The sequence below is a fragment of the Ammospiza caudacuta genome, chromosome 18, assembly GCF_027887145.1.
Source record: "Ammospiza caudacuta isolate bAmmCau1 chromosome 18, bAmmCau1.pri, whole genome shotgun sequence".
Classification (NCBI taxonomy): domain Eukaryota; kingdom Metazoa; phylum Chordata; class Aves; order Passeriformes; family Passerellidae; genus Ammospiza; species Ammospiza caudacuta.
In genome coordinates, this window is record NC_080610.1 from 15,245,208 (window position 1) to 15,257,729 (window position 12,522).

The window sequence follows — 12,522 nt, forward strand, 5'->3', positions numbered from 1 at the left end:
GTTTAACTTCCTCCTTCTCTCGCTCGGAGACACCAATAAGCAAAATCAATCTCAAAGCTTAACTTTAAAAGTAAACACAACTCACTTTAGAACGATTCCCGTCTCCGAAAATCTGTAAGTATCTTTGCTATAGTGGATGAAGTAACTTCCCCAAGGGTATGTCTCCTGTCCTCTTAGCATTTCTTATTTAAGGAATGGGGAAAAAAAAAAAAAAAAAAAAAAAGCAGCCTACTTTTCGAGTGATGCCATACTGTGATTAAAACCATAATCAGGTACTTTTCCAGAAATCCTGCCTGTCCTGTTCACTTAGAAATTCGAGACAAAGCACGACATTTGAAAAAAGCTGAGACTCCAGGCTGAAAGCAACCATATTTTATGACCCTGGCAGCGAAGAGTTTATAGCACTCGCCATAAAATGCGTCCTCCTCCCCACATCCTCCCTGCCAAAGCTTTGCCCCCCCTCCAATAAAGGCAGTCAAGGAGGCACCACCTTCCACCCTCTTATTAGGAGACACGAAGTCTGAAGGCTTCGCTCTCCCTGGCTTCCTACCTGAGCGAGGGAGGGCAGGCTGACGCCTTCTACAGAAAAGATCTTGTTAAACTTTCAACAGAGGGCAACGGGAGGGAAAGGAGAAAGGAAGGAAAGAGAGAAGGACAGAGAAACAAATGGGGCTTTTTCTAATCTTTGCCGATCAAGGAGAACCTGTAGGGGTCCTTAAGGAGGTTTCAAGGCGTTCCGAGTGATTGGAAAGTAATCACCGTGTCAGCTTCACCTTTCTCATGCAAAGTGGATGTCGTATGCGAGGCGGATCCTGCACGGGTTTTTTTTCTTCTTCTTGGGTTTAGCTTTTTTTTTTTTTTTTTTTTTACTTTATTTTCCGCTCGGATCCAGCCGCCCCCAAAGCCGCAGCTGCCGCGGCCGCAGGAGCTGGCGAGGCGGGGGAGCGGAGCCGGCACAGACACCGCGCACACTCCGGCCCCGCTCGGCACGGCGCGCCGGAGCCGACCTATTGCAAACCCGGAGCGGAGGGCGGCGAGCAGGGGGGATTTCTCAGGCCCCCCTCTTCAATGGCTTAGATATTTCCTCCCCCTCCTCCTCCTTTATTCCGCGCTCGGATAAACCAATCTCCACCTCTCGGCAAGAAAGTGAGGAGCCGCGACCCGTCGGAGGAGCGGAGAATCCCCGGAGCCGGCGGCGGCAGCAGAGCCGCCCGGGACATGTGCGAGGGGACGCGGTGATCGCCCGGCCGTGCCCGCGCCCAGCTCCGCGGACACCGCTCGGCCGCGGGAAGGAGCGGAGCCCGGGGAGGTGGGCAGGCGGATCGCGAAAGTGGAAGCCCGGGGAGCGGAAAGTTGCCGGGCTGCCCGCAGTAAGTTGGGCGCTTCTGCGGAGCGGGGGCGCTTTCCCTTCCGCCGCTCCCCGCCGGGCCCGGGCGATGCTGCCCCGCTCCGCCGGCGCCGCGGGCCCGCCGCGCTCGGGGCCGGTGCTGCGGCGGGCAGGGCCCGGCCGGCCGCTGCTCTGAGCCCCGGGGCCCCCGGCCCGCGCTCCGGCCGCCCCGCAGCCGCCGGCATGGGGCCGGCGGCCGGCAGCACCGCGCTGCTGCTCTGCTGGCTCAGCGGCTGCTGCGCGGCCATCAGCTCCATGGACATCGAGCGGCCCGGCGACGGCCGCTGCCAGCCCATCGAGATCCCCATGTGCAAGGATATCGGCTACAACATGACCAGGATGCCCAACCTGATGGGGCACGAAAACCAAAGGGAAGCTGCCATTCAGCTGCACGAGTTTGCCCCCTTGGTGGAGTACGGGTGCCACAGCCATCTGAAATTTTTCCTGTGCTCCCTCTACGCCCCGATGTGCACGGAGCAGGTTTCCACCCCGATCCCAGCCTGCAGGGTGATGTGCGAGCAGGCGAGGCTGAAGTGCTCCCCGATCATGGAGCAGTTCAATTTTAAGTGGCCGGACTCGTTGGACTGCAGCAAACTGCCCAAAAAGAACGACCCCAATTACCTGTGCATGGAAGCCCCCAACAACGGGTCGGATGAGCCGCCCCGGGGCTCCAGCATGCTGCCCCCCATGTTTCGTCCCCAGCGGCCCAGCAGCGGGCACGATCTGCAGCAGCACAAGGACAGCCTGAGCAGGGCGTCCTGCGAAAACCCCGGCAAGTTCCACCATGTGGAAAAGAGCGCTTCCTGCGCGCCGCTCTGCACGCCAGGGGTGGATGTCTACTGGAGCAGGGATGACAAACAGTTTGCTGTCATTTGGATTGCCATCTGGTCCATCCTGTGCTTCTTCTCCAGCGCTTTCACTGTACTCACTTTTCTCATCGATCCTCAGCGGTTCAAGTACCCCGAGAGGCCCATTATCTTCCTGTCCATGTGCTACTGCGTCTACTCGGTGGGGTACATCATCCGCCTCTTCTCAGGTGCTGAAAGCATTGCCTGCGACAGGGACAGCGGCCAGCTCTATGTCATCCAGGAGGGGCTGGAGAGCACCGGCTGCACCATCGTGTTCCTGGTTCTCTATTACTTTGGCATGGCCAGCTCCTTGTGGTGGGTGATCCTGACCCTGACCTGGTTTCTGGCAGCTGGGAAGAAGTGGGGGCACGAGGCCATCGAAGCCAACAGCAGCTACTTCCACCTGGCAGCCTGGGCCATCCCGGCCGTGAAGACCATCATGATCCTGGTGATGAGGAGGGTGGCTGGGGACGAGCTGACAGGGCTGTGCTATGTTGGCAGCATGGATGTGAACGCCTTGACGGGGTTTGTGCTCATTCCTTTGGCTTGTTATCTAATCATTGGCACTTCTTTTATTCTTTCTGGCTTTGTGGCCCTTTTTCATATCAGGAGGGTGATGAAAACAGGTGGAGAAAACACCGACAAGTTGGAGAAGCTTATGGTCAGGATTGGTGTCTTCTCGGTCTTGTACACAGTGCCTGCAACTTGCGTGATAGCTTGCTATTTTTATGAGAGACTCAACATGGATTACTGGAAAATTGTGGCAACTCAACAGAAATGCAAGATGAACAATCAGACTAAAAATTTAGACTGCATGATGAATAACTCTATCCCAGCAGTAGAAATTTTTATGGTCAAAATTTTTATGTTGTTAGTTGTGGGCATTACTAGTGGCATGTGGATCTGGACTTCCAAGACCCTTCAATCCTGGCAAAATGTTTGTAGTCGGAGATTAAAGAAGAGAAGTAGGAGAAAACCCGCAAGTGTTATTACGAGTGGTGGGATCTACAAAAAACCTCAACATCCACAGAAAACTCACCTTGCAAAATATGAATCAACATTACAGCCGCCCACCTGTGTGTGACCAGGTTGTAGAAAAGACTGTATCTCACCTCACAGACTTACCAATGTCCACAGTAGCAGTCAGAAATTAAAAAATGGTGCTTTTTTTGTCAGAACATTTTAATATCTCAAGGCACAAAAATGTATCATGCTGAATTCAGGACCTGGTGAAAAACTGAAGGTAAATGTACTCATGGAAAGGTTTGATGTGAAAGAAATAGTGTGAATTAAAACAGTCTGTTCTGTTACTAATTTGTAGTTAAGAATCACATCCATCCCTCAGATTAAAAATAACAAACAAAAAAAAACATAAAAACAAAACCAAACACAACAACCAACACTTATTTAACTTCTTCATGTAGCTGGGCTGGATTTTCTCCAGCTCTCTGAGTAACAAGGTATGGCCTAGTGTTAGGGAGCAGTGGTTTGATTGTGGAAGTGCCCAAGTGAGCATTGTCTCTGCAGGGACAGGAGCAGGCCTATCCTGGTGAGGAGGCTCTCTGGGAAAACAACCTCCGTGCTAACTTTGAAACCCTTCACAGCTCCTCTCAGCCCACTGGGCTTGGAGTGCCTAAAAATAGGCTGGATCTGTAATGCTCACCAATATTCTTTCACCAAAAGAGAAACTTCCTGCACCAGACACAAACTTTGTGAATAAGAATAATGTGCAATACATTTTTTTTTCTTACCATGACATGAAAAGAGAAACAAGTATTTTGCTGTACATAAAGACAACAAAAGAAATCTCTTAACAAAAGAACTAAGAGGTCTAGTCCTCAGAAACCCTTTAGTGTTACATTTTGTGGCTTTTTAATGGAAATCAAGCCAATGTTATACACGTTTGGACTGATTTGTGCAAAAAAAAAGGGGGGGATCAATTCAAAGAGACCCAAAGGGCTTATTGACTCTTTCTATTGTTAAACAAATTCTCACTATGAATAGATCAAGAAGCACTAGATTCTGCAAAGGGAAGCTTTGTATAGAGTGATGCTCTTTACTGTGCTGGGGGTGCACAGCTCTCTGCTGTATATATTTGTAATATACAATTATTTTTCATGCTCCACTATTTTATTAAAAATAAAATATGTTCTTTAGTTTGATAATTTTGTGTGTTCTAAACTTTCTCCTATGTGCTTTGCAGTTAATAAACTTGTTTCCTGGATCATTTGGTAAAAGCACACTTTGAATATAATAATTGTTGTTATACTTGCCTGCAAGTATAAATAGAGAGAACAGTAATTTACTCGAAAGAAATTGCAAGGTGAAATAAATGGATTTTGAAGGTGCAGATTTCGTGAGCCTCTGCAACAGAGAAAACGGAATGGGCTTTAGTGATGTAAAAAGCTGCAGCGTGTAGAGCAGGAGCGTGTTTACAAAGCGCTGAGATTACAGCAGTGATCCCCGGTTAACAGCCCTTTAAAATTTGCATAGGCTGCGTTCAGCATGTTAAAGATCGCTGCCTCGCTTCGCACGGCTGGAACACAATTCAGTCTGCACCCTTCAGGGAATTCCCCCTTTCTGACACCGCTGAAAGTATCACCATTTGTGCAAGGACTTAGGGGACACCGGGACGTACAGATGCAGGATTTGAATCTGCTTCAGGGAGGTTACCTGACGGAGCTCAAACTGTGAATAATTTTCAAGGAGTTTTGGCGGCGTGTGTTTTTGTGTGAAGCTGAAGTTGTCCCTGCAGTTTTCCAGGTGATGCCAGGCTGGGTGATGTGCTGGCGAGGCAGGGCTAGAACCTCCCTTTCTCACCCAGCTGCTCTAGAGAAGATCCCCTTGTCAGGGATCTCATCACAGAGAGAACAGGTCCAAATGGGAGACTGGGGATCCTTGTGACAGTCATGTTGAGGCTGGGAATTTGCCAACAAAAGGTTCTTTGGTAGTGGTTTGGTTTTCCAACTTACCTGTGCAGTGTGACAGATAAATTCCTGCCTTTTTGTACTCTTTTGAAGTGTTCCCAGCAGTGACGAGGAACTTGAGTGGCAGAAATTATCTTACAGCTATTATCAATAATCTCCATGTCTGAAGTGCACATAGATAAAGCAGTTTTGATACAAAATTCATCTTTTGAGGAAAAGATCTTTTTTGTCTTTTGTGCCACTGTTTGACACAGGGCTTTGAGATGCCCTGGAAGTTAATCCTGTCAGAGGACACTGAGCTGCAGCCAAAGTAGGACATTGCACTAAACAAATCCACTTGTGAAGCTGCTGATCTAATGCCTGTGCATCTGTGTATGCTCCAGCTAGACCAATGGCACCAGATCCTGAGAAATGCAGAGTTTAAAATCACCTATGTGTTGCAGATTGCTGCAGGAGGCCTTCAGGTGTGTGTCACCTGAGGGAATTCACACCTGACAAGGGCCAGTGCTGGCTTCAGCAGGGCAGGCTTTGCTCCAGCCTGCATCAGTCACTGCAAGAAACACCTCACTCTTCTGTGGGCTACAGAATATTGTTTGCTATATTGTTGATGATGAATTCCGACAGCCTGCCCTCAGGATTCTGAAGAGAAAGGAGCGCAGATAGATGCTGAGCAGTGGCTGAGCTGCTGCTGCCATTCTGAGTTTGTTCAGTTGTCAGCTCGGGCCCTTCATTGTCACCAGGGCAGAGCTGCACCTTTTCCTATGGGAATGACAAATGATGCTTGGCTGGAGGCATCCTGTAACAAATAGATTCTTGCTAAACTGTAAACCAAGTATTCAGATTTTATTTGTGCTTGCAGTTATTCAGGAATTATTTGGGGAGGTTACTTGTAAGCAAATGAGATTCCTCAAGTACATAATGCTGATTCTTTACATCAGGACTAGTGCACTGTAAATGCAGCACAATGTAATGATTGGCTTTGAAGACGTTTAAGAATTAATTAATTCAGAAATTGTACTTCTTGCTGTCCCACAGCTCCTAACAGTCTTAACAGTTTAATACTGAAGTTGCTGCTTAAGGAATTGGAAGCTTATTACTGTTAAAGGAAAGTGATATACTTATTTTCAAAACAATTAATTTAATACAGTTATTATAATCTACACAAATAGAAGGCTGCATATTAGTTAAATTATATTAATACTAAAAATCATTAAGGCAACATCTCAAAAATATTATTCTTCATTTTTCACAGTAATTTTATATTTTAGTGAAATCGTGTTTGAATTTTGATTTGTTAAATTTTATAGGATTTTTCTTTACTGTCAAGGCCCAATAGGTATTTGCTTATCTCAGACTTTTAGGAAAAGTGTCTGTATGTGGTTGTTTTAACAATCCAGTCACTCCATGGGAAACTTGTTGAGGAAGAAATGTCCAGTGTCATTTATCAGATAAAAGTTATAAAATAAATGCATTCTGTTGGTGTGTACATCCACCAAATCAAGAACCAGATGTTTGCCACAGGCTTGTGAACAGGCAAAAGAAAGGCAGAAAGTTCCTTCTTCTGGCAAAGGTAGCTTGGTAGAACAGTGTGATTTACTGGGGAGAGATTAATGAGGGAAGAGTATGAGATCAGCGGGGGAAAATGGGATTCAGGGCAAAACCCCACAAAATTCTAATTACGATGGTAAAACTCTTGTTTCTCAGTGAAATGCTGATGCTTCTCATAACCCAAAAATAATTAAGCTGAGCAGTTGCAGGTTTAGACCTGACATGTTGGGACACCCCGAGCTGTGCAGTGCAGGCACCACGGCTGAGAGGATGTGAGGGGCTCAGCCCAGGAATGTTGAGATCCCTTATCAGGCTCTGCCCAAACAGCATTTCGTGTGTGTGTTATTATGCAGCCATTATTCACATCTGGCTGTCATCCCTGGCCGCAGAGAGCAGGAGCAGCCGTGTCTGACACACAGCCTGCTCCCCAGCCCCGAGCACCCCTGGCTGCCAGGGATGGGCTCTGCAGTGACGGGATGCTCCTGCTCAGGTGGGCTCGTGATGGCAGGTGGTCTGCAGCAACAGATGGCCTCAAAGGACGAGCCCCGGTGCGTTTCAGTTTAAAACATTTACACATTTCTTAAAAAAAATGAAATGTTATCCTCGTGTAATGTTTTTAAGTATTGCAGACAGAGTAGCCAAGTTATTAACAGTGACAGATGATAAATCAGGGCATCCTTTAAAAGGTGGGTGATGGTGATTATGTGGTCTTGGAGCTTGCTTTGATCAGAAGTGACAGCCCTGTAAGGTCTGTGCCACTCAATCCCCCCTGAAGGGAGATCAGCACCTGTTTGCACTTTGAGGCTCCTCTACCTCCCACTGCCTTCCAGCACTATTTCATCTTTTTTAACACACTTGATGTTGATTAGCTTTAAGCAAAGTCATTATTCATTTACAAAACACTCCTTGATGGAGCTGCCTCTGAACTGTATTTCAGTGTTTGTGCTGTAACAGGTCAGCAGGTATCAGCATCCCCATTACAGGAGCTTTATTTTCAGGGAGCCACAAGTTACAATCAGTCTGAGTGCTAATATTAACCTGGTTTCCATGTTTTTTTTGCTCCAGACAATAGTACATGTTGCCCTTGGATCTGTTCAGCTCTAGCCTGCTGTATCTCCACACGTTTATCCAGCAGAAACACAGGTTCAGCTCAGTGAAATAAACAGGTCCTCCTTTGGTAGATCCCATTTCAGCTCAGCAAATACTGCTCAGACGGCTTTAGGTCTTGCTTGAGAAGTGGAATGGCTATTTCCAAAAGCTGCACAACAGGGCCTTGCTTCACCAGGGGCTGTACCAATCACAGAATGAGTGCCCATGGTTACTGCAGGCTGTGGAGCAGGATTTGGGATGGGCAGATGTGGATTCCTGGGCAGGCAGCCGGGTGGGATCAGGCTGGCTCCTGGGGCCAGCTCTGCCTTTCCTGTGGTGCAAAGTTAAAGCTTTGGGGAGCTGGACATCAAAGGCAGGACGGGGCAACCCTTGTGTGTGTTTGTAGGGCATTGTTTAAAGAGGAATTCCTTCAGTTTGTTGTCACTGGTTTTTTCCTTCCATTCTTCAAGATCTCCTCATAGATCTGCCCCACTGAAGTCAATGGGTGTCCAGCTAAATTCAGTATGCTTTGAATCAAACTTCCTATCTCAGGGAAAGCATGAGCTACAGGAAAAGTCATTATTTTGTTTTTCCCACATCAGAGCATCTTTTGAAAATCCCGATGTGACATAAATTCATGATATGGGAAAAAGTATCAGTGAACAAAAGAATTTCAGTTATATTTTCAAAATGTGCTGCTGTGTTAGAATGGACAAAGCCCAGTATGTCACAAAAGCACCTGTCCTTTCAAAGTGAAATTCAGAAATACTGGATGCTGATAATGATGGAATGAAGGTTTATTTTTGTGTTTTGATTTAGCATATTTTGGCTTTCTGAGAACACATAGTTCTCGCAAGATGCTCAGCATAATAAATCTGCATTTCCTGCTCAAGGCAGCTCCCCAGAGATTGTCCAGCCAGTTCCCCTCCTTGCTGTGCCTGTGCCTCTCAGAGCTGCAGCATCCCAGTGCTAACGAGGAGCTGCAGTGGCTGCGCCCCTCGTTCCTCCTCCCCTCCCTGAGCAGCACCTCCGTCCCCCTTCCCCTCTGCTCCGGAGCTGAGCAGGCTTTCATCATCTGCATGTGCCTGCTCCCCTTCCCCTCCTCTCGAGCGATGCCTCCCTCGGTCTCTAATCTGCCCACACACAGCTCTGTGCTACTGGCCAGGACCTGCCGCTGCTTTGAGCTTTTTCTGTTCCACACAAACGAAAAGGGGTTTCAAAACTTGTGTTTCATCTTTCTTTTTTGGGTAAAGACTGTGGTAAGAGGCAGAGATTCAAAGTTCTGGGCTAGCAAAGGTGCTGATGAACACAGGAGACTGTCAAGGAGAGACTGCCAGTTCTGAGCAGGTGCCTTAAACTTGAAAATGCTCTTTTGTGGAATGCAGACATTGTTTGCTTCTGTCTTGTATATTTGTTATTTTATGGTTCCTTTATCTGAGACTAATGTCTGTGTGAAATAAAAAACAGGAAAGGGACAAAGAACATTGACCAGTTGATAAAACAGAGAAAACAGCCCCCACCTTTCTGTCCAAAGCTCTTAGGCTGAGGAGAGCTGTGTGTGCCTCAGAGCTCGTTTTTCCCAGCTATACCCAGCTGCTCTGGCAGGAGCATTCCTCAGCCTGGCTCCTCATCTCCTGAGCAGCTCCCAGCTCCAGCAGGGCTGCTCTGACAACTGCATCACACGGGAGGGATTGTGGTTCTGATGGTTCTATAAAAAACTCCAGACCTGGCCCGTGGGCACTCAGTAATCTGATAACATTAGAGTCATGGCATTGACATCTGGACCTTTCACACTCTTTCAGTTATGCCATTTCTTCCTTTTAACATTTTAGTGGTCAAAATATTTTTGTTTCATATTGACAACATTTTGTCTTGCAAATGGATTTTAAAAGGACAGATTTCTATTGAGGTTTAACACTGCAGGTGTTTGGGGTGGTTTTAATTATGTAATCTTTTTTTCTTTTTAAAATTACATTAAAGAACCTTTTTGTTCTTCAGGATCCTGATTTTAACAATGAGATATGACAGTTTCCTTAGACTTCTCATCCTTTTGCAACGATCTTAAAGCAGCCTTTTTGTTTCTTCAATAAACCTTTCTTGTTTGACATAAGACACATTATTAATATTTTTATAAGTTATTCGTTGACAATTTGGAGAGAATAAAAACCAAGCCACATATCTACATTCACTTTTTATTTTGTAATTAATTGATTCAATTTGAAACCAGATAAAGAATGCTATTTAATCAAGTATAGGCATGGTGTATAGGCAAGTTTAAGGTCAGAACACTGCACCAAATAAATCTGAATTGTGGGATTTGGAAGATTATGTATCATTCTAGATTGTTTGATGCTTGTAAATCCCTTTAGGTGTTTTTATCAATTTCCCTGTTAGCAGTTCTGCAGTTGAGTTGCAGGATAATACAGACCCATGAGCAGGGTGCAGTAGGACACTGTGTGTCCTCATGGCAATTGCAGGCAAGAGGTGCAGCCAGTTTATGGAACAGCCCTTGTGCTGAGGTTTTGGGATTTTCATTCCCAGATCAGGGATTTTTGGGAGCTCTCTAAAACCTGGCTTGCTCTCTCCCCTATCTCTTTTACATCTTTATGTGAAGCCATCCAGAGCTGAGCTCTGCATTCCAGGGGCCGTGGAACAGACTAGCAGATCTGTCACAAGCAAAGAATCATCCAGCTAATTTCATTAGGAAGGTGTTTCAGCTGTGTTTCAGCTGTGTTTCAGCTTAGCTACTCTGGAGCAGCTCTTGAGATGCTGAAACTTCACTGACACACACAAATAGGATTCGACAAGCGCAGTGAGTGCCCCCGTCACCCAGGGACAGTGCAAACTGTGCTGCTCAGCGTTTGGGAGGTGTCTGACCAAACACAGGCCCTTGGGCTGTGGGGAGCAGTTGTGTGCTGACATAGGAACATAAGAGTGCACCAAATTTTATGTTTCTTTTCACACTCTGTAATAGCTCTTCAAGGACCTCCTTTGCATATCTAACAAGGAGAGCTGTGGGAAAGAGACTTCTGAATCCTGAGTGCTGTAGGGTTGTCTTTGATAGCGAGTTTCACAAGAAAATAAACACCATCTGAGTGTGTCTGTATGGAGGGAGGCAAAACTGCATTCTGTGAGCTCCTCCAGAAAAGACAGGAGAAGGAAAACAGGCTAAAGATCCTGAGAACAGAGCCACAGGAGAGGAGGAAGGAGAAAATGCCTCAAGGGAGTTGGCATTGTTAAATCCTGAGGCTAGAGATGCACAAACTCAACTGCTTATTTTTGCACATTAACCTAATGTGGTGCCCAGGAGTTTGGTTTCCATTGCACTGCTCTGAGCCCCCCTCACAGACACAGAAAGGCATTCGGGGTTTTGATTCCACGCTTCCCTGGTTATCCTGGTGAACTGCATCAATATTTGGAGTGGATTCATTATCTAGCTCTGTGCACAGTATCTTACACAATTAGAAGAATATCACAACTTTTGATAAACTGAAGTCACCAATGTATGGGTTTTGAAACAAATCACAATGCAGTGGCAAGAGAAGGATTGAAGAAAAATCAAATCCAGAATTCCAGCCATTACTGATTTTGTTAATTAACTTATCTGGGGCAACAGGTTCTTCTGCATATTTCTTTGACAATTCCACCCTTAGAGCCCACAGAGTCTGGACGGTGAAGGGGTGTATTGCACAGCTCTTTGATCAGTTTTGAAAACTCCTCAAAGCCCTTCATTTGCAGGATATGATAAAGCCAAGTTTAAGGCAGAAGGAGGCACGTCCTTTACTCCTTTTTTAACTTCCAAATTCAACTTCACATGGACTGGCTCCCAGGAGCAGTGGAGGGTTTAAAAGCAGTGGTGGCATGACAGTTTTTGGGTTTGTCTGTGTTTTGGGACCAGGGGAAGTGATCCTGGAGGCAGAAGCTCAGCTCTGGGTTTGGCAGCCCCGTCAATGTCCTTGTCCTGCCAGGGACCCCCTCTGTCGCTGTTCCCACCTCCGAGTGCTGCTGGGGCTCTCGGCCCCGTTTGGAGCATCAAAGAGCTGCTGTTTGAAATGCAGCCCTAAGCAAACTCTCCGTGTCTGCAGCAGAACCCGGGATGCAGGAGGCTGATGCTCTGCTCCCCTGTTTGATGTGTTTAACACTACAGACATATCTACAACTTGGCATTTAAAAACAGCAATCAAAACAAACAAGCTGGGCTCGTTTACATAACAAAAAGCTCCTTGGCCTTGCAGGAGGTTCCTTTGAAATGTACGATTGTTTCTGGTACTGACAGAGAGGACCTGCCCGCTCTGGAGCTCAGCCTCTTGTTCCATACACTCACCAAAAGGCAACTTTTCAGTAAATGAGACCTCTTCCCCCCACAAGGTTTAAACAACCCGACCAAAACCAAACCCCAAGCTGCAGGGGCTCCACTGTTATCTATTTTTCCCTAAAGTAGTCTTTTTGAAGCACTAGTGCCAGCTTTGCAGCTGATTTTAACAAGTACAGAATCTGCTTATGACTGATGTAGAAGTGTACAATTCACACCTCAGCTCCACGGTAACCCTGGGTCACTGCGGTGAGGGCTTCATGGCTTGTTTTCTCATTTTATCTATTCAAAACCACACTGGACTCAAATAGTTGTAGTCTGTGAGTAGTGCTGTAAATGTAAATGATGAAGTATCCTTTTCTATCATCACAATCTGGCAATACATAAAACTCTCACCATGGGAATATTGGG

At 46.5% G+C, this 12,522-nt stretch overlaps 1 protein-coding gene across 1 annotated transcript; it reads left to right on the forward strand.

The window, feature by feature from the left end:
- Positions 1 to 1,570: 1,570 nt before the first annotated feature.
- FZD10 (frizzled class receptor 10) lies at positions 1,571 to 3,499 on the forward strand. Its single transcript, XM_058816715.1, has one exon. The coding sequence runs from the start codon at positions 1,571 to 1,573 to the stop codon at positions 3,317 to 3,319; it is 1,749 nt and encodes a 582-aa protein (XP_058672698.1). The 3' UTR covers positions 3,320 to 3,499.
- Positions 3,500 to 12,522: the final 9,023 nt, after the last annotated feature.